The sequence below is a fragment of the Heteronotia binoei genome, chromosome 6, assembly GCF_032191835.1.
Source record: "Heteronotia binoei isolate CCM8104 ecotype False Entrance Well chromosome 6, APGP_CSIRO_Hbin_v1, whole genome shotgun sequence".
NCBI lineage: Eukaryota > Metazoa > Chordata > Lepidosauria > Squamata > Gekkonidae > Heteronotia > Heteronotia binoei.
Window position 1 is genome coordinate 72828747 of NC_083228.1, and position 26549 is coordinate 72855295.

Genomic DNA, 26549 nt, shown 5'->3' on the forward strand with positions numbered 1-26549 from the left:
TGTCTGTGTATATTTATAATCTGTACTGAATAGACACTGAACCAATTTATTTTAAACAAACAATTTTTAAAACCACAGTCCCCCATAAATAAGCATAGCTAAGCCTATACAATACAATCCAAAGAATAATTTCTTGAGAGTAAGCCTCATTGCATAGAGTAGGACTCTGAACAGACTTTGTTAGGATGGCATTTATACTTAGCCAAATAAAAACTGATTTATTTACCTGAAACATTTTAAAACCAACTTTCCATCCAGTCCCAAGGAGGCAAATAATAAAAACCTGTTTAAAAGGTTTTAAACACATATAGCTATGTCTAAAATATATTTTTAATGCCTAAAACAAAACACAATGCTGCATGAATGGGAAGGGAAGCTCAAAAAGAATTACTGAAGGAATGTCACGCAAAACAAAAAGCTTCTCCAGCTAGTGGAAAGTAATGACAGAAGGGAACAGGTGAATCTCTCTGGGTAGGGAGTTCTATAATTTTGGTGCCACAACTAAGGCAAAGGCTGCCACTTCTCTATCCTCAGATGGTACAGCAAGGTCTCTGAAGATAACTGTAGTGGTTGGGTAGGTTACAATGGAATTATACCAGTGATCCCAAGCTGTATTGGGCTTTAAAGGTCAATACCAGCACCTTGAGCTGGGACCAGAAGCCAGTGTAGGTGAAATAAGACTAGAGTGATATAGCCCCTGTGGGCCTCAGCATTCACCCTCAGCACATTAAAGCTGTAATCCTAACACTGTTCTGGGAATAAATCTCACTGACTAAAATGATACTTACCTCTGACTAGACTAGCTTAGACTTTCTCCCTCACTAAATTTATCAACTTGCTCGGGGGGAGGGAGTTCTTTCATTTAATAGAGGTTTAATGTCAAAATGAGCAGCTGAAGGTTTTCATGGCATAACATCACCAAACAGTTGCTGCAGATCAAACACATTCAGATGATAGCTAGAGAGACTAGTTTCAAAGTTCATAACCTTATCCCTCACTCAAATTATCCACAGAAATAATCCTTAGGGGGGAGGGATAAGGTTTATTAATTGTAACTACAGATCACCTGCTTTTTTCTCCACCCTCCAACATTGCTCTTCACCATCTTTTCACACTCTTCTGGGTTCCATGATGTTTTCTTCAAAGCAGACATGATTTAGATCACAGTTTTAGGTTGGAATGGCTGGATAGAAGTCTTCAGTGTTTAATGGAGTCTTACCATTCTCTCTCCCGCTGTCACTCAGATCTTCTTCTCCTTTTCTCCATTTTGGCAAGGTTCTTCTGAGTGCAGAGAGCTTAGATCAGGGGTGGCCAACGGTAGCTCTCCAGATGTTTTTTGCCTACAACTCCCATCAGCCCCAGCCCACATGACCAATGGCTTAGATGATAAAATATGTAAAGTTTGGGCACACTGCATTGTTCAGACTGGCCAAGCAGTATTCATCCAAGCTGCCTGCTGGCTCAGGAACGTCTCCTCTAGAACAGTGCAGAGTCCAGGTCTGACAACTAGAGCCTGTTATTATCTCACTAGAAGTTGTCTATCATCTCAGAGATCACTCTAGACCTGTTGCTGACAATTTGGAGGTATGTGTCAGAGTACATTATTAAAAATCAGTACATTTAGTTGGAGGAGGCAAGTAGCCCCTTGCCCCTGTGGACATCTATGCCATTAATCTGTGAAGTAGACAAACTGCAGGATGCTTCCACCTATATTGGTTCCTGCTTATCTAAGAAATTGACAGTGACTACTACAAAACAAGCCTGAATACCTAGTCTTCCTAATTTGGCACAGTTTAAAATTTCCCTTTCTCCTTCTTACAATTTTTCACTCTGGAATGTACTCCCCTTCACAAATATGACATATCACATGGTATCCTAACCACATCGTAAACACAGCTCATTTACCTGTGTAAGGTATACCTTCCATTGTGTGATGCTGCCCCTGGCCATCCTTGAAGCCTGTCCTTCTGCCATCATGTGGGCATCAGACCCTGAGCTTCACAGGCCTCAAACTGGGGAGAGGAAGAGCGTGCGCCAACTGGTTCCTCTCATTCCCCAGGATGCCTAGTCTTGCAATCCTACAGCTTGGTCTTGCAATCCTAGAGCTTGTGGGAGCTGCCTTATATGGCTGGGTTAAGTTTGGCCCTGCCTGTACCCCATCCCCCATCTCAATTTCCTGTCCTCTGGATGGCCTAGACTGCCAGAGAAGGGATGAACCAGTTCCTTCCTTCCTGTTCTCCCCATGATAGGTCCCATCAGGGTCAGCCTGTTGGCCCCTGACCGGTTGACCCAGGAAGCCAGCCAGAGTGCAAATTCCCATAGCTGGGCCAGGCCAGCTTTCTGTGGGCCTGCCTGGTCCCAAGGAATGTTCATGCTGTTGGTTCTCTTTCTTCCCCACTTGCTGCCTAATGCCTACTTCTCTTGGTGCTGCGACACTGGAGCCCCTACCAGCTGCAGTGAGTCTGAGATTGCCAGTCTTGCAGCCCCACCAGCCACTTTCCTCTGGGACTTGGCTCCTGAGGCTGGGAAGGCAGTGAGTAAAAAAGGTCCTTTTATTGACAGACACAGCACATTACTGCAATTGAATAGCTACGTAAGCTGAATGTTGGACTCATGAAATAGCTAGATTTGAGTCCAGTAGCACCAACAAGATTTTTAGGATATAAGCTTTCAAGAGTCAAAGCTCCCTTTGTCCAAGATACCTTTGGCTCTCAGAAGCGTGAAAATCTTGTTGGTTTCTAAAGTGCTACTGGACTCAAATCTAACTGTCGTACTGCAGAACAACACAGCTACCCTCTGAAATGTTCTCATGAAAAAAGTGAAAAGCAGGGAAGTGGAGCTGCAGTTACTGAACAGTGATATCCTTAATTATTCTACCAGAGAAGTGAGCACATGGCAGTGACATCACATCTCAACCAATACCTTTTTCTTCTTCGGGCATTAATTGCAACAGCCTTGTGACACCCTTACACCACATCACCCCATGCATGCATGACATACTTTGTATTAAATATAGGGTTGATTTATTGTTATGCCTTCTCTTAGTTGCCTAAAAGCTTGTAATGGGGGGAGGAGGAGGGACCTAGTCTTCCCTGGATCACTTCCCACTTGTTTGCTGCAGCCATCTGTATATCTTCTAAAAGTGACCTACAGAATAACAATGCTGTTCAGGCCTGTCACATGGATGTGTTTTTTGCTCTCAAGTCCTACTCATTTTAATAAGACTCAGCTGAAATTTCTTGTGAAGTTTTTCCACAGTCAGGTAAAATTTGATGAGAGCTTTAAAAAAGGAGCGAAAACAGGTACTTTTCATTTCTCTTTTTTTCTATAGTAATCCAAACAAGTAGAGGAAGCTGATGACATCTGGAAGTCCACTGCAGTCTCTTTTTTCATAAAAACTCTAGTACCAGAATTATCTGTCCTGATAATTCTGCAATATAACACTGAACTCTCGGGGTGGGGGGAGACCAATCAATAGCATAAAAGCCGCAAATGATACATAGCTTGATAAAACATTTGCATTGACCTTTGGGCATGTGTAAGAAAACAGTGAAAGCACTCAGTGTACTTTTTCCAGCATTAACCTGAGCATCACACATAGAAGTTTCTGTAGCTTGTGTATACTGTAGCTTGTGTATACACGTGCAGCATCAAAGGAGTATTTAAAAATTGCAGTCTCTATTGTAGTTTCTTTATATTAGGTTTGTTTTACATTCTAAGAGCCATCTGGAAAAATATATAAATAGAATAGATAGGCAAAACCATCAGTTCAGTTCCCTAAGGGCTAACTAGATGTGACCCATGTAAGTCTGCCATACATAAAGCGCGTGGAGTGAGTTTGAAGTTGAGATGCAGTAGGTGCTGAGTCATTCCCAGCAACTGCACTTCCAACCACATTTCTTCCAGCTTGGTGTAAGAAAGGAAGCAAAACTTGCCATAAGAAGTGTGGTTGGGGAGAAATCATTGTACATGGAAAAGTCCAGCTTTCTGTCTCATTCAAAGATTCAAATTATTCCACTGGCTGCCACTTCTATGTAGTCCCTTAAGCTCCTTTTGTCTCAGTTCTATAACTGGTAACAAGGGGAGGTTGGCCCACTTTTATCCCATAGGGATTCTATTTATAACTATAAAAGGGACGTCTCAAGCCCAGAAGCTTCAGTGACATGACTAAATGTGGCAGATTGGGCCATGTCTAAAAATCAGCAGTGCCCAATAGCAGATTCTGAAATTGCTCTGTAGATTCAGTTCAATTTCCCCCTGAAGTCTATCGTATTAGCTACTTCCCATTAATACTTTGTCTCATCTAGTCATTATTATGTCCATCATTAGTTTACAGTGAACAGACTGTTATGGTTATAAGGAAATGTCATGAAAAAAGAACGTCTTCCTTCAGGAGACAAGGCACATGATACAGAAGATCTAATAAGACTGATAGCTGTTTGGGAAGCTAAAGAAAACACTACATCTAATAGCTCAGTATCCTGATCCCTGATGTAACAGCAAACTGGAGTCCCCCCATCAGTTTTACTTGATTTTTAGAATTTTAAAAAAGGTAAAGTAGTCGCCTGTGCAAGCACCGAGTTGTTATCGACCCATGGTATGTCACATCATGACATTTTCTTGGCAGACTTTTTACAGGGTGGTTTGCCATTGCCTTCCCCAGTCATCTACACTTTGCCCCCAGCAAGCTGGGTACTCATTTTACCGACCTCGGAAGGATGGAAGGCTGAGTCAATCTTGAGCTGGCTATCTGAACTCAGCTTCCCCCGGGATTGAACTCAGGTCATGAGCAGAGCTTGGACTGCAGTACTGCAGTTTACCACTCTGTACCATGGGGCTCCTTTTAAAATTAAACACTTACATTGATAGTTTTCAATACCAGCTTTAATTTTTAATTATTTATTCCACCAAAGCAAAGATCAGTATCTTTGCAAAGAATTTTTAAAATATAAAATATTCATCAGGATCTCTCTTTGGACTAGTTTTTCACTCCTGAGGCAGACAGTAAACATTTCACACCAGAGCCACTTTCAAAACATTTTATTCTGTGCAGCTTGAGTACTCCCACCCACCCCCTCTTGCAGGAGCTCATATTGTGCTAATGACTAATAATATCCAGGGGAGGGCAGGATATAAATTTGATTAAAAAATAAAATAATTAGGTCTCTTAGGTTTGAAAAAGTTATCATGGTGGGGAGGCGCCATATATGAACCATTTTAAATGCTGCAGATCTGTCTTCCTTTAAGCTTGATTACATTTAGCATCCACATTTGGAATACAAGAAACAAATTAAATGAAAGCAAGGCATATTCCCAACAAAGAAGCTCTGGGTACTGTTCAGTAGTTACCACCATACTTGATACCTGCTCATTGTAAAAAAGAACAACATTCCCCAGCATGGGATTTGTGCAGGCTTAGCACTGCCACACACTTTTCTGATCTTCCTAATGTCTCCTGCAACTGCATAATACACAGGAGCTTAGAGCTCCACAAATTAATGTAGACCAATTCTCAGCGCTTTATTTTTCTTAAGATGGCTATGCTGGTGATGTCCTTTTTTTTCTCACAAGGTTTTAAGAGGTATATTTAGGAAGAAGTAGTTTGAGGCAATGCAGCTATGCATTTTTAGAAACTGCTTGATTACACGTTTAACACAAAGTCCTCAAAGTATTTACTTGGAAGTAAGCCACACTGATTTCAACACATCTTACCTTCAATAAAGATGCTCAGAAATAAAACGTTTTCTTCAAAATGAGCACCTCTCTCATGTTGTGTAGTTTCACTGATATCCATAGGGCAGCATTTGACTAAGACAGTATAAAGAACAGCATTTGCCTACTCCAGCCTCTGATTTAAAAAACCACAGTGATCTCAAGTCAATGTTTTTGCTGTAAATCCCCCCCTCAAAGCAATAGTACTATCACATATATCCAAAAATGTTACTTCAGTTCAGATGGAGATGCTAAGGCAGAAGATGAAGTGTGATTGTACAATTGTTCAGGCCACAATTTTGGGAGGTGGGTTGCTTAGTGGGAAACCACCTCCAGTGAAACGTGGAACTCTGGTCTTCTGTCCGGAGAAGTCACGTTCTAAGTTACTGAAGGCTCTCTCCTTTTCCCTTTGGAAGCCGGGTGCGGGGGGGGGGGGGGGGGAGATAAGGAAAGGAATATTACATATTTTTACACTGTATAATTTTTATATTATTTCCAAAAGTTCCTAAAGTTTTCATAGCTCCAACTCTTCTATCAAGGGATCATTTTTTAAAAAATAAGTTGATTAAAGTCTTTTACATTAAACAGCCACAATTACATATCTGTTTGGATCTAATTAAATGACTGCTGATGGTATGCAGAATTATTAAAAGTTAACACTAAATGAGCTCCCCTAATGCTACCCTCTCAAAATGGCCACAGTTTCTCATTAAAAGCAGAATAAGTGTTAGGTTAGTCACTCGGAATTTCTAATCTTAGTTCTGCTGCACCAAACGATAATTTGTTTTCATATGAAAGGCTGACATCATCAAAGGCAAAAAGGGGAGATATTTTTCCTTTGTTGAATTTTAATGAATAAATCGTGTCAGCCATTTCCCACATTTAACAGACTTCTAGTGATAATTATCCAGTTTGTTCTTTTTTTCACAAAAGCGACACTGCCTATATGACTTTGAACCAACAGCCACAGCCTCTCGAACATGCACTGCAGGATGAACAATCACAGCTGGAACTGAGTGGCCACAGGAAGAACAGAGGACAGTTTCACTATTCACTCAGCTACGGTATTTGATGAAACAAGAGAGGAGTCCCTGGTAGAGCAATGCAAGGGGGATGTTTTTTATGAACTGAGGTGCATCAAGACGCTACACTAATGTAAAAAACATTCCAATAGAGTAATCAGGCCTTTGTAAAATGTAACTTTCTGTAAGTACAGTGATGTCTCTTTTAAGACAGGATTTTGAAAACATGTTTTAAGACTTTGTGTAAAGCAGATCAAAGCCACAAACATTCCTGTAGCTATCTACTGTTCAAATAATTAAATAGTTTCCCTGGAGTTGATGTTATCTTTTGCCCAATAAACTCTATTTTACAAAAAAAAACCACACATAATAATCCTGCTCTGGGAAACAATAACTTCAAGGCCAGGTGATGGGGAAAGAGAGGAAGGGCAGTACCACTATAAGAGATGTGTGTACTGATCTTTTTTATAGCACACTGTGATCTATGACTGTATCCAAGGAAGGCAAGAGAAAAAGGATGACCCCATGACAATCCCCTCTGCAGGAGCAGCAAGAAAAACTTGCTCAATGTCATTCAAAACTGAATTTTTATGTCACAGATTTATGTCACAAATTTGTTCATGTTGCAACAAAAACTGAATTATATTATGAATATGCTGTTTACCTACAAATATGCACCCCACCTCGATGAAAGTCAGAAAAAGAGAGAAAGTTAAACAGGATGAATTTACGTCAAAAATTCTGTGCTTATAAACATCAAGAAAGACCCTGCATAAAACTGAGAAATAACAGAAACCATGTATTGTATGTGAATAGCACATACATTTCTATAAAGATTGGTTCCTTATTCCTTATAATCTGTTGCCCTTTAAAATATAATGGTACTTTCTAGAGTTGAAAATACTGCAACAAAGACTGTTTCCCTTCTAATGCTGAAATGGAAAGCAAAACCCAGAGTTCAAATTCTAAAGATTATAGCTGTTTTCAAAAGGACACTTAGCTGCTGGAAATGGATTGCTAGACATTGTAGTGGCATTGTATATTGATCATAAAGCTCCAGGAAAGCCATTAGCCATGAACAACTGTTGCTAATTCCAAACATCAAGGCAGCATTATGCCATTTGCTGAAGGGCAAAGGTCATATTTGATCACTGACTGTTTTGCTAATTCTGTCATCAGAACTGTTCACAGTCTTAAAATATGATTAAGAGAAATAAGGAAACTGATTTCTAAATAGGGTTCTGGGACAGTAGGAAGTCAGGGAGGTAATATTTGATTCATTGTCATGAATTGTACAGTATACATCTAATCCATATAGAAGGAAAAGGCATGATTGCAAAAATCTAGTCAAAAAAAAATCTAGCAGGCTTCCAAGTGGCAAAGACAAAGAACTGTTTCGTCAGAATATTATGGTAATATAAGGAAGGAGAAAATAAGTTACCCTCAAGGCTACAAATGGAATTCAGCCTTCTGCTCAACAGGACCAATGTATCTAAACTTCACCATCTAGGACCCACTTGTAAAGCAACCCTTTGCTATTTCCTCCCTTCACAATATAAAGAACAAGAAATGCAATACTACTATACGTATTTCTAAATATAATAAAGACAGCCCACTGTCAAAGCCACAGAATGTAGCAGGCATGTAGCTCACTAGGAACTTAGTGGCCTGCCACCTTGCCTCCATTTCTGCATATCTCTCTGCAAGCATCAGTCTAGCTGTTGCTGCTCTTGGACACTAACTGCTTTATGAAACAGAAGCTGGTTGCAGGTGGTGTAGGCAGAGGAGCTGTTCCTGGGATGATAGCATACTTGCACTCATTCACCAGCCTACCATACCTGTTAATCCAGCCTACCATACCTGTTAACTCCAGAATAAGTCAAGTACAAAAACTACTGCCACCACTCTGGTAATGGGAATCTTTAACCCAGAAAAGCCCAGAGTTTCCTTCATTATCTCCTTGGTGGTTGAAAGTGCTCCCAAGTCTCAGCTGACATGAGGAGACCCTATAGGGTTTCAAGGCAAGAGACATTCAGAGGCAGTTTGCCATCATTTGCCTGGACTTCTTTGGTGGTCTCCTATCCAAATACTAACCAGAGCTGATCCTGCTTAGCTTCCAAGATCTGATGAGATGGCTAGTCTGGGCTATCCAGGTCAGGGCCCCTATACCATTAGTTCCCTGGAAATGACTGTTATTGCAAGCATTGGTTAAAAACAGGTAAGATATAAATAAAAAGGTAAAGGTAATTCCCCCTGTGCAAGCACCAGTCTGACATCACGTTTTCATGGCAGACTTTTTACGGGGTCATTTGCCATTGCCTTCCCCAGTCATCTACACTTTACCCCCAGCAAGCTGGGTACTCATTTTAAACTTTTACATTTCATTTAAAAGGAAAAAAAAGACTATATATTGTCAGTAACTCGCATCAAAGAGTTTGGAAGCCTGCCTAAAAATCAGGGCCAAAGCAATTGGAAGCTTGCTTAAAAATCAGTGCAGAAGCATTTGGGAGACCCACACGAACATAAAGGTGCAAAGCTGTTGACTGACTTGCACAAACAAAACAGAGATGCAGTAGCTGTCAAAGGATTTCAGTCAGTGTGTGCTTGGCAAACAATAGTGCAGTGCCTTGGCCTGTACAAGAAAATGCTGCCCCCTCTCTTGGGACTCAGAATTCTGGCTGATTTCAATGCAAGTAGCGTGGGGGGCCTGGCTCACTTGTTGGGACTGTGGACTACACACCACATGTTGCTGCAGCCCACCTATGAGTCAGTTGTTGTGACCCAATTTGAAAACCACTGCTTTAGGCTAAGGGTAATTCTCAATATGTTTCAATGAGTGCCTGTGATCTTGAAAATATCCAGAAACAAGAAACATTCTGTACAGATAGGTAAAGTGGGGAAAAGCTGACAGTATACACTGCAAAGATATTCAAAGCAATAGGCTCAGTCTGAGGAATTTATTAGTTGTCTTTTCCAGTGGCATGTACAAAAGAGCAAAAGTCCAATAGTGAGCAGTGACTCAGGAAAGTTCATATCCTGCCACAAATTCTGTTAGTTCTTAAAGGGCTACTAAGCTATTGTTCTTTTCTACTGCTCCAGACAGACTAATACAGCTACCCATCTTGTTCTATCTCCACTGGCATGAAAAGGGAGGAAACACATTTCCACAATCTCTTGATAACAAAGAAACCATTTCAACTAATCAGGGTAAGAACAAGGATGTGACCGCATACCATGAGCACAAGCTTGGAAGTAGCCCTGCCAATCTTAAAACAACCTAATCCAATCTAAGAATAGATTATTGGAGCAGAGAAGAAATAAGGAATGATTAATTTTTTAAAAAAGTTTTATAAGAGATGGGAAAAGTCTGGCAGATATAGGTAGACAGGGGAAAATACATGATGATGGAGGCTCAGCAATTCTCTCCTAGCTTGCTGAGCATATCTTCTCTTATGATATCTGCGTGATTCCAGGTGATTTGATCACTAGGCAAAGAACTCCTACTCATTAAAGATCCTTTTTAACCAGGGTGGGGTAGTGGTTAGGGTGTCAAACACAAGTTCAAATTCCCACTCTGCCATGGAAACTTGCTGGGTGACTTTGAGTCAATCACATACTTTCTGCCTAACCTATCTCACAGAGTAGTCATGAGAATAAAATGGAGGACAGGAAAACAATGTAAGACACTATGGGTCCCCATTGGGAGAAGGGACTCATATAAATAAAGTTAATTAATTAAGCAGCTCATTAAAAAAATATACATCTGCATGAAGTTTTTGCAGATGCAATACAACTTTTTCAGTGCATCTGGTTTTCTTCCTATGCACAGTCAACTCTAGTTCCCTTCCCTCTTTTCATCCAACCTATGAAGACAGTGTTAAACTAGATGCAGCACCAAGAACAGCAATGCAAGTTTCTCACACCCTAACATTATAATTATACTTCTCTGACAGTCCTGGATTTACACAGAATTGCTCAGTCCTGGATTTACACAGAATTGTTCAGCTGCAGACAGAAATATCTTTGCAGGCACACCCTAAGAAAAACAGCTTAGGATATATGATGTTTTATGTTCAAGTCATGAAGTGTTTAAAGCAACTCCACTTACAGGAGGTTTATACTTGTGCTTATGGAATGCCCATCACTGGAAAAGACAATAATGCTAGGAAAAGTTGAAGGCAGCATGAAAAGAGTGATGCTCAACATGGGAAGGACTAACTTCATCAACAGCCCTCAGTCTGCAAGACCTGAGAATAGCCGTTAATGATAGGACATTTTGGAGGTCATTAATTCATACAGTCACCTTAAATTAGAAGCAACTTGATGACACTTAACACAGGGGCCAAGGGAGAGAATGGCCAGTTTCATCTGCCTCATTCTCGGAACAAGCATCATCTCAGAAATGGAGATCAGCCAGACAATAATATTGTTATCAAACAGGATTATCGTTACTAGCAGCACTAGCAGTATCTCTTACTTGTTTTCATGTTCTTTCCGTTTTTGAGTAAGATATTTCTTCTTGACATTCAGAAGCTCATTGGCAAGCCTTTCAATTTCGTATTTGTATTCTTGACTCTGTGATTCATACATATTCAGCTCAGAAGATAAAACCTTAAAAAAATACAACAAATTCATGACATGGGTAATTTGTTCTCTCTGGCCGAGGTCAGACGCACATAAACTGATGAGATGGGCATGGATGAAAGTCAGATGCATGTTGGATTTTATGCGGTTGTTCAAACATAAGTATCTGGCAATGGTCAGCCGCTCGTTCGTGTCCTGAACTGCCACGACTGAGACACGGACTTTTTTGATAGTACATTAAATCCGGAATAAGAATGCTTCCGACGACTCCTGTGTGTACTTTCTATGTTTGAAAGCTCCATTGTAGCCGACTCGTCGCAAGCGCACATCCGCTTCCCTGCGAGAGCCCACTCCAAATGATATCATTGCACCAGCAATTGTTGACTCAGCCTTCCAACCTTCCGAGGTCGGCAAAATATGTACCCAGCTTGCTGGGGGTGGGAAGTATAGATGACTGGGGAAGGCAGTGGCAAACCACCCCGTAAAAGGTCTGCCATGAAAACTTTGTGAAAGCAGCGTCACCCCAGAGTCAAAAATGACTGGTGCTTGCACAGGGAACCTTTCCTAAATGGGGGGGGGGGAGGCAGGTCGCTCACCTTTGCTGTCTCCCTGCCAGGAGAGGAAGATGACCCACCTTTGCTGTCTCCCCGCCAGGCGGAGAGACAGCAAAGAGAGTTGCCGTGCTCCCCCCCCATTTAAACATCACGGTGGGGTGTTTAAATGGAAGGGGAGGAAGATCACCCACCTTTGCTGTCTCCCTGCCAGGCGGAGAGATAGCAAAGAGAACTCCTGGGCTTCCCCTTCCTTTCTGGGTGTTTAAATGGGGGGGCAGATCGCCCACCTTTTCTGGCATCTTTTTTTAAAAAAAGCCAAGCACAATATCCCACGTACTGTGCTTGCACAAGTGTGGAATGCCATCTCAAAAAATGAGGTCCGGTTGAGACCTCTGATCAACCAGCGACGGGACCAACGATGCTTAGAAATGAAGGATGGAGGGATGTCTGATCAGGAAATTTGTTGTAAAAAAGCTGCGGGGTATAATAGCGACGGGTTAGGGAAGATCCAGACTACGAACAATTTGATGGAGACTGTCACAAATGCCATTGGGAGAGAGATGTGAGGGTTTTGCTCTTCTAATGAGAAGAGCAAAAATCACCCCCCTTCTTCACCAATATGTGCCATTCTCAGTGGTGTTGCACCAGTGGAAGAACTACCCTGTGCCCCAATAGCCATCAAAGATCTAGACATTCAGAAATATTAACAAGATTTCTGCTGTTAGTGTCTTTCAATACATAAACAATTTTAAACAATATATAATCAATTTTAGACAACCTTTCTAAATGTTTGAAAAAAGTGCTTTATAAATTATGAGTTTTTCTAACAAAAGAAACAAAACTTTATTACTAAATTTATCTGAAAACATGATTGCAAAGAAAACAATCTGTGGCTTCCAACATATGCTAACCTTTACTTGATAGTAAGTTCCACTGAATTCAGTGGGAGTTACGTCCAAAAAAACATGCATGGCACATAATAAACATGAGCTTGACCATGTCTTAAATCAAGTGTCATTAATGGAAACTGATTTTCTAACTAACATATTTTCCTCCTGTAAGAAGAACAATATAAATAACTGAATGGTTCCAGTATAAATCACAAAACCTTAAATAACACTAAATCCTTCCTGGTATTTTATATTTCTGCTTGCACATTAAAGTGACAAATCCACTTGCCCAGATATTGTTATAACTTCCACAAATCGCTAAGTTAATACAAAGCACTAAACCAAGAGCCCCCCAACATGGTGCCTGACAGCCATGTACAGTGGTCAGTATTAGCCTACTATCTGGGAAGTCTTAAGTTCAATCAAGTTCCCCAATCAAAGGAAAATGTGAAAGAAAAATTAAAGGAAATTTGCTGAGTAAGCCTGGATGGATACACAATCTCAGCCTATCCTGACTTGTTGTTATTGCTCTTCTATATAGTTCACCTGCTTTTCTATTGAGAAAGACTGGAAGACATGAATATAGTACAAAACAGGAGGAGGACCCAGTTACATTCATAACAAGCCCAATAAAAGACTCTCTCTCTCTCTCTTTCTGTAGCAAGGCAAAAAAGCTCATACTTTCAAAAGTGCTTTCTTTGTATCTCTCCCGATGGCAGGGACTGGGCAAAGGAAGCTCTGGCTCTTTCCTTCCTTCCCCAGAGGATAAGAAGAGGGAGGAGCTTCTGCCACTAGAGGGAAGAGAGGCTTGGCTCAGTAGCTCTGCAGTGTGATTGACTGAGCCTGGCAAACTTAACACAGAAGAGCTATAGAGCCAAGCTGCTTCATTGACTTAGGCTCCTCCTCTCTCCTCCTCCCTTTGTGAAAAAGGAGGGGGAAGAGGGGAAGAACGAGGAGAGGCTGCTTTACTGGCTGGCTTACTGCAGGGGAGAAACACAACATGGCGACCAAAGAAAGCAGACAAGGGAGAAGGAAGCAGATGATGGTAAGTTGCTAGCACGCCTGATTGGAGCCCTCTGGGGGGCAGATCAGGCCCGCTGGCCATATGTTTGACACCCCTGGCATATATCATATTGGAGGATGAGCAGCTGTAAGAGCCAGAGATTGTGTAGTTGATGCCATTGAGTCTTGTAATAGTATTTTCTGGGTAGATATGTGGGTAGAGTTGTGGCTCTCATGTGCCAACAACGCCCCTTTGCTCTGTACATAGGACAAACCAACCAACCTCTACGCAAAAGAATAAATGGACACAAATCTGACATAAAAAACGGCAATATCCAGAAATAGGAGAACACTTCAATCTACCAGGAAATTCTGTCACGGACTTAAAGGTCACCATAGTTCAACAAAAAAAAAATTAAAAACAAAATCCAAACAGAAGCTGATGAATTAGAATTCATATGTAAATTTGATTCAGTCAGACATGGACTGAATAGGGACTTTGGACGGTTATTTCATAACCAGAAGTAACTACCTTTCCCTTTCAGGTATTGCATCAATAGATGGAAGTGGTCACACCCAGTCTGAATTGCGCACTCTACCTTTTCTTATGCAACTGCTTTCCATTTACATGGCACTAACTTCCTGTATCCATTCCCCCCTCCCTTTACCACCTATATATCTCTGGCCAGTTTCTACATACCCTCCATGCATCTGACAAAGAGAGCTGTGTTTCTTGAAAGCTTATGCTACAATAAAATGTGTTAGTCTTAAAGGTGCTGCTGGACTCTACTATTTTGCAGCTACAGACTAACACAGATAGCTCCTCTGGACCAAAATTTGTTCACTTTTCAAAATCTAGACAAAATTTACCAAAATCTAGACAAAATCACTTTTACTGTACACATCAAGGAGCTCACACCAGCCCATCAGCACTAACTGTTACTGCTACAATTAGTAGTGCAGATTAAAAAGGGCTGGGCTCACATAAAGGGACAGCCAGAAGAAGAAGCACTTTTTCCTTTTGCATAAATGTGGTAGACGCAGGGTTATCGTGTAGCTCTAATGAGTCTTGCCTGCTCAAACTCCAGCAACTGGCAGGAGAATTTTTTTTTAAAAAAAATCACTGTTGGTATGATATAATTTCTGTGGAAACCAGAAGACAGATACTGCCAGATGAAAAGTTTCTTAGCTAGCCCAGTATGTAAACTAATTTTGTGTGTATGCAAGACAATATTTAAAGCAATATGTTAATCTTGATAAACAGCGTCTGCCTGAAATACTGAGGCATCACCTCACTCCCTGACATGGTGTGATTGGATCCCCCTACCAAAGCCTCCGTTCTGTGGTTGTGGCCACCACTTTGTGTCTGAATTCCAAAGGCTGAAAAAGGCTGGGGATCCCTGCACTAAACTAACCAAAAACTATGTATAGGAAGACTGAAATCTACTGACATTTGAGCAGGCTGCCCAGAGCCACCATCTGGACTTCCCATATGACCCTGATCCAAACCAAATATTATAACAAACCAAATCACTTGGCTGGCTGTTGCCACATATCTATGATAATAAAAGGCTCCACATGTTCATCTGTCTGTCCATTTGTAGCAAGCATAATTCATCAGAAAATAAAACTAGGAAACACAAAATTGACCACCAGCTTCAGGATGCGCATGGGAATTCCAGGCTCCAAAATGAAAGGGATTGGAATAATTGTATTTATTTATTTTATATCCTGCTGAGGTTATCTCCAGACAACCCCCATGCTATTTGCTATAAAAACTAAGCTTGCATAGTGGTTAAAGTGTTGGACTAAGATCTGGGAAACATGGGTTGAATTTCCACTCTGCCATGGAAGCTTGCCCATCAGCCTAACTTACTTCACAAGGTTGTTGTGAAGATACAATGGAGGAGAGAAGGTTATAAACCATTTTGGGTTCCCTTGGGGAGAAACGTGGGATACAAATAAATAAATTCTAACTTCTGTCCCTCATTTATAAATGGGGATAGACAAAATGGCAAATAATGAAAGGAACAGAGCAAAGCGAAGGAGGAGAAAAGTGTAAGTAAAATTTTATTTGTATCCCGCCCTCCCCCGCCGAAGCAGGCTCAGGGAGGCTAACAGTATCCATAAATAAACAATACAATAAATAAAACATTAAGATTAACATTTTAAAAACAATCAATACTTAGTTAAACATTACTAAATCTGACAGTAACATTATTGTTTGACGCTATCCCTGTCAGTTGAGATAATAATAGCAAGATCCCTAAGCTGGACCATTTTGGCGTTTTCCTTTGTTACACATTTATACTTCAGCAGTTCCCAAATGCCCGTTTGAAGAGGGTGGTCTTACAGGCCCTGCGGAACTGATCAAGGCTCCGCAGGGCCCGTACCTCCTCTGGGAGCTGATTCCAAAGGTATGGGGCCGCGGTAGAAAAGGCCCGTGCTCGGGTATTCTGAAGTTTAACTTCTTTTGGCCCGGGGATAGTCAATCTGTTTTTCCCTACTGACCTCAGTGCTCTCTGGGGCTCGTACAGGGAAAGATGGTCCCTCAGGTAGGTCGGTCCTCGGCCATATAGGGCTTTAAAGGTAATGACCAGCACTTTGTACTGGACCCGGTGTACAATCGGCAGCCAGTGCAGTTCGCGTAGCCCCGGCTGTATATGCTCCCATCTTGGGAGACCTAACAACAGCCTGGCCGCCGCATTCTGCACTAGCTGCAGCCTCCGGGTCCGGCACAGAGGCAGCCCCATGTAGAGGGCATTACAGTAGTCAAGTCTTGAGGTGACCGTCGCATGGATCACCGTTGCTAGGTCCCGACGCTCTAGGAAAGGAGCCAACTGCTTCGCCCGCCTCAGATGGAAAAATGCTGACTTGGCAGTGGCTGTTATCTGGGCCTCCATTGATAATGAAGGCTCCAGTAAAACACCCAAGCTCTTTATCCATTGTGCCACCTTCAGCGGGGCACCGTCAAAGGCCAGGAGAGATATTTCCTTCCCCAGAGCGCCACGACCCACACAGAGAACCTCTGTCTTCGCCGGGTTCAACTTCAGCCCACTCAGCCTAAGCCACGTTGCAACAGCCTGTAAAGCCTGGTCCAGGTTCCCCGGGGCGGAGGCGGGTCGGCCGTCCATTAGCAGATAGAGCTGGGTGTCATCTGCATATTGATGGCAACCCAGCCCAAACCTCCGAGCAACCTGGGCAAGGGGGTGCATATAGATGTTAAATAACATCGGGGAGAGAACTGCTCCCTGAGGCACCCCACAGTCTAGTGTGCGCCTCTGGGATCGCTCACCCCCAATCGCCACCCTTTGTCCCCGACCCATGAGGAAGGAGGAAAGCCATTGTAGGGCTAACCCCCTAACCCCTATGTCAGCGAGGCGATGAATCAGCAGCTGATGGTCGACTGTATCGAATGCAGCCGACAGATCTAGTAACATCAGCACCGCCACACCGCCTCGATCCAGTTGCCGCTGGAGGTCATCTACTAAGGCGAAAAAGTGTAGAAAAGAGTTAGAGGAAAGTAGAAAATAACACTATAAAACTCACTACCGTACACTAACAGTGCTGCCCTTTTGCAGGATCTGGCTTTGCAGGAGCTGGGTAGAACTAAAGGAAGAGAGGAACCATACTCTGATAGAGATTATGACCTTTTTAGGAGGATGCATGCTGGCAATTATTGTAGCTTATGACCTTTTTAGGAGGATGAATGCTGGCAATTATTGTAGCTTGTCCTGGCTGGTCTTGCCTTGATTCAATGAAGGATTAGGTGATGAGTTTAGCAGGATCAGAGAAGCAAGGGCTATCTATGCACCCTCAGAGTAAACTTTGCAAAAAGGCCAAACTCTTTACTGTGCCCTGCCTTCCATGAGTCCCTAGTGGCTACAGTCAAAACTACATTAGAAAAAAAATAAATGCATCTATTAATATAGCATGATGCAAGCCCCTGAATTCTGTTCTCCTAATCTCTCCCAGAGTCCTCACCCAGTGGCCTTGCATTTGAGGGACAAACTGCATGAAATATAGGTAATTCTTGAGTGGATCTCTCAGTGTTCCCATTTTTTCTTAAAAGTGGGATGGCTTTGATTCTGATCAAAACAACTGTGCAAAAGGTAGAAGGTGTTTACCCTTCATTGTGCCATTTTCCTAATCTAAATCACACTCCTGAAGCTGTTATTGGCTTTGCTAGTAAATATGTAAAAGGACTTCATTAATTAGAAAAGTTATTGCACACATACTATTTTCATGAATGTGATAAGGGCCAAGGTACAGCTGTTGTGGGCACATTACACTTGTTCTGTGAAATTCTATTACTTTTAGTCTTTAATCTCAAAAATTCGGCGAAAGTTCAGGGAAATCTTTTTCTTTTTTAGAAATTAAATTCTATTGGTTTTAAAGACGACATAATGGCAATATACAGACACAAGCACAAAAAAGCAGCACACTCCCCCCCCCCAAAATAAAAACTGCGATGAACATACAACATCACAAAAAAAACCCTAGTTAAGCAAACTGGAGCACTGATAGAGAGCTCAGCCTTTTTAAACTTTTAAACGAATATAGTTAAAATGCCGAGAGAGTCTTACTTAATTTTATCCCATAATCTGAGGAAGGGCTTAAATGTGCTTTGAGTATTCTTCTGAGTTATGTATAAAATAAAATCATGCCATGTTTCAAAGTTTGAAGTTTTGGCTTTATCTTTAATTGTTCTGATTTGGTTCATTAATTTTTCAGCCATACCAAATTTTTCAGTATACCAGAACTGTAACATTAATACTTCTACAGATTTTCAACTTTTGGCTATTGTCTTACGGGCTGCCATTAACATAAATACAATTAATCCTTTAGATGTCACTTTTTAATTTTGTTTCTCCCATATTAATAGAACTAAAGCTGGTGCTAGGGCTGGCCCTGCCACTAGGCAAACTAGGCAATTGCCTAGGATGCTAGCCTTCTGGGAGCACCAAACTGGGCACCCCTCAAGTGACTTGGTGACATTATCAGTGCAGGAGGAGGTGTCAGAAGTTAGCCTTGCCTAGGGTGCCAGACAGTCTAGGGCTTGCCCTGGCTGGTGCAGCACAAATGGTTTAATGTGTAATCTTTGCCATTTCTGCAAAAAGTTTCTCCCAAAACTGTGACACTACTGGGCATGACCAGTTTAGAATTCATAGAGTTCATTTAGAATTTTTTTTGGTTCTCTTTAGCACATGCCATTACTTTATTAATCTATCAGTTTTGTAACTTAAAAATTTGTTCCAAAAACCTTCTGAATGCCTGCCAAATATAGCAAGTCTACACAAACTCCCTGACAGTCAGCTTTCTTCTGTATCTCTTGCTGCCATTGATGGCAAATGGATACTACTTTATTCTTGTAAGTGCCCTTAGAAAACAAATATAAAAAGCAGCATGTACTATATTGTATTTTCATGCCAATTGGGGGGGGGGGGAGAGCAGCACCATCTTGCACATAAGCCAAATTGCTGTTCAGCATGATGCTTCAAGCAGTTCCAAAAAGCACAAACAAGCTTTTCTCACCAAGGAAATCCTGCTTTAAAGTGACAAGGGGTTAACAGAGATTACTCTTGTCAGCCCCCTAATAAGATGCGAGACTAATATATATGGATGTAGCATTAGGGAAAGATGAAGGATTTAGCAATGTTTTTCTCAATCCGTTTCTGCTTGCTTGTTAAGGACAGAAGGAAAAACGGTTTTGACTGGCACATTAGAAAATCTCGCTCATTTAGAAAGGAAATTAAACCTCATACAAAATTCTGGCAGTGTTTCCAAAAGCCCAAGTGGGATGCACATTTATAGTAATGGGCTGTAAATTAATGCTCTAATTAGATTTTCATTCCTTTATTTTTATAAACAAACATTACACCACAAAATGTGACTCTCAACCCAGTTAGAAAATTTACACACGAGCTTTTCTCAAGAAAGCATGTGTGAAAAGAATTCGTAGACATATACCAAAAAGTACAGTTCATGTGGTTTAGTACCATTACCTCCTGACCTGGATAGTCCAGGCTAGCCCAATCTCATCAGATCTCAAAAGCTAAGCAAGGTCAGTCTTGGCCAGTATTTGGATGGGCAGGCAATGGCAAACCACCTCTGAAGCATCTCTTGCCTTAAAAAAAAAAAGTCTAGCTCGCTACCTAGTGGTGCATAACACTAAAAGAACTAGAACTTCTGGCTGCCAGTCAATCTTAGGATCTCTTGGCTATACTACATACACTGTCTTACAATAATTAATTTATTAGTAGTAGTATCATTACCAAGAGGAAGATGATTTCTTATGAAACGTCTGTACTGTATTTGGAGTAAGTAATGAGATCAGACAAAAGGTCTAGATAGTACTATAGTGTGTGTGTGTGTGTGTGTGTGTGTGTGTATGTGTGCGTGTGTATAGTTAGCTAAACATGTCTTCATTATCTGCCTTCCTATGTTCACTTCCTCCTTTGTATTTTTCCTCCCGTTCCTTATCCAGTTCAACACTCTGTGTCACACAGTGGCCAATATATGTATATGTGTATATATATACTGTGGCTAAGAGCCACTGATGGACCTCTGCTCCATATTTTTATCCAATCCCGTCTTAAAGCTGACTATGCTTGTAGCCGCCGCCACCTCCTGTGGCAGTGAATTCTACATGTTAATCACCATTTGGGTGAAGAAGTACTTTCTTTTATCCGTTTTAACCTGACTGCTCAGCAATTTAATCGAATGCCCACGAGTTCTTGTATTGTGAGAAAGGGAGAAAAGGACTTTTCTCTACTTTCTCCATCCCATGCATAATCTTGTAAACCTCTATCATGTCACCCTGCAGTCGACGTTTCTCCAAGCTAAAGAGCCCCAAGCATTTTAACCTTTCTTCATAGGGAAAGTGTTCCAAACCTTTAATCATTCTAGTTGCCCTTTTCTGGACTTTTTCCAATGCTATAATATCCTTTTTGAGGTGCAGTGACCAGAATTGTACACAGTATTCCAAATGAGACCACACCATTGATTTATACAGGGGCATTATGATACTGGCAGATTTGTTATCAATTCCCTTCCTAATAATTCCCAGCATGGTGTTGGCATTTTTTAATGCAATCGCACACTGTCTTGACATTTTCAGTGAGTTATCTACCACGACCCCAAGATCTCTCTCTTGGTCAGTCTCTGCCAGTTCACACCCCATCAACTTGTATTTGTAGCTGGGATTCTTGGCCCCAATGTGCATTACTTTGCACTTGGCCACATTGAACCTCATCTGTCACATTGATGCCCAGTCACCCTGTTACACCTCAACTAACTTTTTATTGGGGAATATTAATATTTCTTAGCTCAAAATGGTAGGCCTACGAGAGGTGAGGTGAACAGGATCTCTGTCTATGTCTACAGAGATAGACTACTGAAAATCCTTTGGTTAATAATGGATTTTATTATAGGAATAGGGGTTCAAATAGTTACATCCCAATCAAACAGTTTCAAGCATACAAGAAGAATACAAGAGGTTAGCTGAATAAGCAGGATGGGGGAAGGTGATACAATACCTAGATCTTGCAGGGTAGGCTCAGTCAGAGGAAATGCAAGGCCTCTGGAGGGAGATTTCTCTTGAGAGGAAGGGGGGGTGAGGGTAGGAGGGATGGCTTTCCTTTTCTTCTGTTGCTCCTCTCTAACCTGACAGGTGGGGTTGCCTGTTTTCTAGAGTAAATTATATCACATCAAGCGATTCAATTACCCAATGAGGGGGCAGAGTGTCACACCAATGGAAAATCAGAGTGTCATATGTGGAATATCCAATCAGAGATCATTCGTATCATAGATCCATACCCCAACATAGGAATTTTAATTACAATGGCCACATGACATTTTATGGCCCTGTTTTCCCAAAGTGACTCCTTTGAAGCTCCCAAAAAGTGATAGATTTCTCCCTTAGTGTCAGACATGGATAGGCATCCATCAGGTATGCAGGAGACTGGTTGACTTTGATGGCCTTAGCAGTTAATTAAAGAAAAACAGAAACTTTGCTAAAAGTCAAAATTGTGAGATCAGTTTGCAATTATACCACACATTCACAACAAGATGAGCACTTAACCTTTAATCTTTGCGTTTCTGCTGTCTTGCCCTGAAGAATACCAGAACGTATATATACAAGCCATTTATTTGTGTTGCAGGGCCTCTGGGTCATTTCTTATTTCTTTATGCTTTGATTACAGGATTTAAAAGGTTGCCAAAAGCGTGATGGCATTTTTTTTTTACAGCTCTGCTCACATTTGTCCCTCTCTGGGCCTGGAATTCTTCATTTCCAGGAGCAGAAAGATGGACACTTCTTAACCTTTCAGCTGGCCATCATGTTTGTCTGGCTTGTGAACCAGAACCACATTCCAGCCTGCCTTGGGCCAAGAAGGAATTGGATTTGTCTCCCTTATGTGCAAGAAAGACCATTCCAATTCAAATGGGCATTGCTGTGTCATATTAATATTCTAGGGTTACATTGCAATATCACATTCCAGGGGTGCATGGCTTGGGAATAAGTACAGGGATGTCTTCCTGGATATCAACCCAGCCTCAACAGATTCCTTTGGAGTGCCTCACAATCCTTTCTGGTTCTCACCACCCTGAACAATTTAGTAATCTGCAAACTTGGCCACTTAACTGCTTACTCCCAACTCCAGATCATTAATGAACAAGTTAAAGAGCATGGGACCCAGTACTGAGCCCTGCGTCCTCCACTGTGAAGACTGTCCATTTATACTCACTCTCTGCTTCCTATTAATTAGCCAGTTTTTGATCCACAAGAGGACCTGTCCTTTTACTCCATGACTCTCGAGCTTACTAAGGAGCCTTTGATGAGGAACATTATCAAAAGCTTTCTGGAAGTCAAGGTAAACAACATCTATTGGATCCCCTTTGTCCACATGTTTGTTCCTCAAGATGGGAGCAGAACAGTTGTGACTTACAAATTGGTTTCATGTCCACAAATTGGTTTTCATATGTGTGTGTGTGTGTATAAACTTAATGAATTATTATTTACACCCATTTCTTGAAGAAGCCTGTTCTGTCACCAGATGTTACCTTGCTATGCTTTTATCTCGTCTCCTTTCTTGTACTATAGTATTGTTGGATAAATCACACATAAAAGGATGCGTTAACAACATTATAGCGAGGTAACTGTTTGCCCAGTCCCTAGGCTTCAAACAGAAAACAAGAACTGGGGAACCAGATGGTATTGGCCAATAAGGAAGTGGAAGCAACAGAGTATATAATCAAGCTCCCTTTTGGACAGGCTTTTTTTATCCCCAGTAAATCTTCTTTAGGTGGAAAAGTAATCCTTTCCATAGTCCTTATCAGTAAACTCAGCACAGAACTATGAGAGACAGATTCACATTTACATGTCAAACTGGGAGAAGCTAAACATTCTGCCTCTGTCCACTTTACCTTGCTACGCTCTGATGCTTTCAGCATTCTTCTTCCAGCTTAGGACTGAAGTGAGCCAAGTTACAGGAAATGTGTTAAAAACAGAGCACTTTAACATAAGATGGGCAAGATTTAAATCTCCTTGCCAGCATGCTCTACCGGTGTTAAAAATACTTCTATCTTATGTTTTAGAAGTGAATGGATAGACACAAATATAACGTATTCCCTTGTTATATCTAATTTGGCCCTGTCACTACACCTCACCTTCAAAAAAAATTCAGAACACATCTCCTTTTCTGCTGTACAGTGATTCTCTCATAAGTCTTAGAACAGTATCATTTAGATTTGTTTTTATAATAAATTCTTGAGAAGATCTTATACCTTCAGTTGCTTAGTTTTTTCCCGTAGTGTGTGCCGATATAGCTGCAGCTGTTCTGCTGCTTCTGGTCCAGGCTGCCGGGCTAAGATATGTTTGAGTTCTACGTACAGCTTCTCTTTCTCCTAGGAAACAAGAAAGGTAGAATGAAACCAATTTATAAGTCACAACTGTTTTGCTCCCATCTTGAGGTATAAGGAACGGAAGGAAAAATACAAGGGAGGGAGTGAACATAGGAAGCCAGATAATGAAGACATGTATAAGCTAACTAAACAATTATGGTGCTTAATTCCATTTCAAACCTCAAATCTCATCTCTCTCTCTTTTTTAGATTAGTAGACAAGCAAAGGTTGGAAACATATAATGATACAGCAACCTTGTTGAAGCTAGGCTGGTCTAAGTGTGGTCAGATGAAGAAGTTCCTGAAACACCGATGTGTGGGTTTTCCCATAATCGAGGAAAGGTGGGATATAAATATATAATGGTAACAATTATTTTTATAAGTCAGTCTACTGTGTATGTGTGTGTTAAGTGCCATCAATTCACTTCTGACTTGCTGCAACTCTATGAAATGATGACATCCAAATGTCCTATTGTCAAGGGGCTTGCTCAGGTCTTGCAAGCCGAGGACTGTGGCTTCCTTGAGTGAGTCAATCAATCTCATGTTGGGTCTTCCTCTGTTCTTGCTGCCTTCAGCTTTTCCCAGCATTATTGTCTTTTCCGGCGTTTCTTGTCTTCTCATATTGTGACCAAAGTATAATAGCTTCAGTTTAGTCATTTTAGCTTCTAGAGAGAGTTCAGGCTTGATTTGATCTAGAACCCATTTATTTTCTCTCTTTGCACAGTGTACAGTATCTGTAAAACTCTCCTCCAGCACCACATTTCAAATGAGTCACTTTCTTCATGGATCAACTTTCACTCCCTTACATTGTAACGGGTAATACAACTATTGCATACTGTATGCAAATAATATAGCTGTCCACATCTTTTTATACTATTTTTATGGAAAATGTTAATCATGCTATTAAGTTGATAATGAAGTAAACTTCTCATCTTTTCATAAAAAGTTGTGACAATTTTAAAAGAAAATAATTTAACTTAAGATTCCTAATGTGCAGAAAGTTTTATAAGGAAATATTATTGTATTTTTTTTAAAAAAAAACCCTTATGTTCTCGCATTTGGCCTCATAAGGCAGTTTGCAACCATAAAACTAATAAAAACTGAAAACATCCCAAAGAAAACCAAGAATAATCAATGAGAGCAAGCAAGAGACTTAACAGTATATAATCATACCTATACCTCATAGGAGCTATTCATAATTTTTTTCAAGAACAGAAATTACAAGTGCAAACACACCGACTTGGATCCCACCTACAATTTCCATGGACTGATGGATTTTTGTTTGCAAAGTGCAATTTCCCTTCCTCCTGAAATGCTATTCCTATGTTAAAATGGAATAAACTAATTTGTCACTGCTGGGTAGAATAGCTGCAATTAAAATGAATATTCTACCAAGAATAATGTATTTGTTTCAAACTATTCCCATTGTGAAAGATAGTAAACAATTTGATAAATGACGAAGGAAAATGTCAGAATTTGTGTGGGCTGGGAAGAAACCAAGGATTAAAATGAAAATTTTGACAGATGCAAAAGAGAGAGGTGGATTTCAACTACCGAATTTAAAATTATATCAGGAAGCAGTTTGTTTAGTGTGGATAAAAGAATGGATAACACTGTTAAACAAAAAACTCTTAGTGCCAGAAGGTCACGGAAATAAATTTGGCTGGCACGCGTATTTGTATTATGGAAAAAAGAAGATGGACGGTTTTTTCTCTCACCATTATATAAGAAATAATTTGCTAAATACATGGATGAAATATAAGAAATATGGAGATGAGAGAAGACCGTTATGGATAGTGCCAGCTGAAGTAGTAAAAATAACAGCTGAGATAGGTGAAAAGTGGTTGTCATATAATCAATTATTAAAATACAAAGTGGCAAAATAGAATTGAAAACTGCTAAAGAGTTGAATAATAAATATGATTGGTTCCAAATGCAACAAATAAAGAGCTTGGTGGATAACGATATAAAAACTGAAGGAATAAGAAAAGAACAAAGAGAAATGGAAAAAGGTCTGCTTGGAGATAATGAAAAATTAATTTCAAAAATATATACATTACTTTTGAAATGGTCTATGGAGGCTGTAGTGAAATCTCAAATGATTAAATGGGCAATTAATGTAAATAAAGAAACACAGATGGAAACTTGGGAATACTTGTGGAAGAATTCTATGAAGCTCTCGACATGTCATAGTATTAAAGAGAACTGTTTTAAAATGATGTATAGGTGGTATATGACTCCTAAAAATTGGCAGAGATGAACAATAAGATGCCAGACAGATGCTGGAAACGGAAGATTCTATTCACTTACCGTGAAGTCTTCCTTCTCTGTGGTCCCGGAGTGGTCCAGTCCTAATTCGTGGGATCTCAGCTCCTCCTCTTCCATTGCAGGGCTTAACAAACTTGACCCGAAGGGGAGGTGCTGGATCCTCAACAGTCAGTTCTTCTGCCAGCTATCCTACCTCCCTAATAACAACTCCAAGAACAATAGGAGAGAACATCTCTGGGGAAACAAAACCGTCCCCTCCCTCCAGAGCTTATCCTGAACCCTTCCACAAGGGGCTCTAGCGAGGGACCCAGTAACCAACACAGTGTCCACCTCCAACTCCGAAGTCTCCGGACAAAGCCCCTACCCCCTCACACAACTGGGTGGGTAGGACTGGACCACTCCGGGACCACAGAGAAGGAAGACTTCACGGTAAGTGAACAGAATCTTCCGTTCTCCAGTGGTCCCAGGAGTGGGCCAGTCCTCATTCGTGGGACATAAAAAAGCCGAGTCCCTGGGCGGGCACCTCAGCTGTGTCCTGAGACCACGTGTTGGAGCACCTTCCTACCGAACGCAGCCTCGGCCGAGGCCGCCTTATCGATCTTATAGTGCTTAGTA

The 26549-nt window shown here is 41.0% G+C and overlaps 1 protein-coding gene across 1 annotated transcript in view; it reads right to left on the bottom strand.

Moving 5' to 3' along the window:
- Positions 1-4866: 4866 nt before the first annotated feature.
- CFAP58 (cilia and flagella associated protein 58) overlaps positions 4867-26549 on the bottom strand; it is a 153175-nt gene continuing 131492 nt past the window's right edge. The window contains exons 16-18 of the mRNA XM_060241703.1: positions 23551-23670; positions 11212-11345; positions 4867-6119 (exon numbers count right to left, since the gene is read on the bottom strand). Of these exons, the coding sequence (XP_060097686.1) occupies positions 5999-6119; positions 11212-11345; positions 23551-23670 (375 nt within the window). The 3' untranslated portion in view covers positions 4867-5998. The remainder of the gene's footprint in view (positions 6120-11211; positions 11346-23550; positions 23671-26549) is intronic.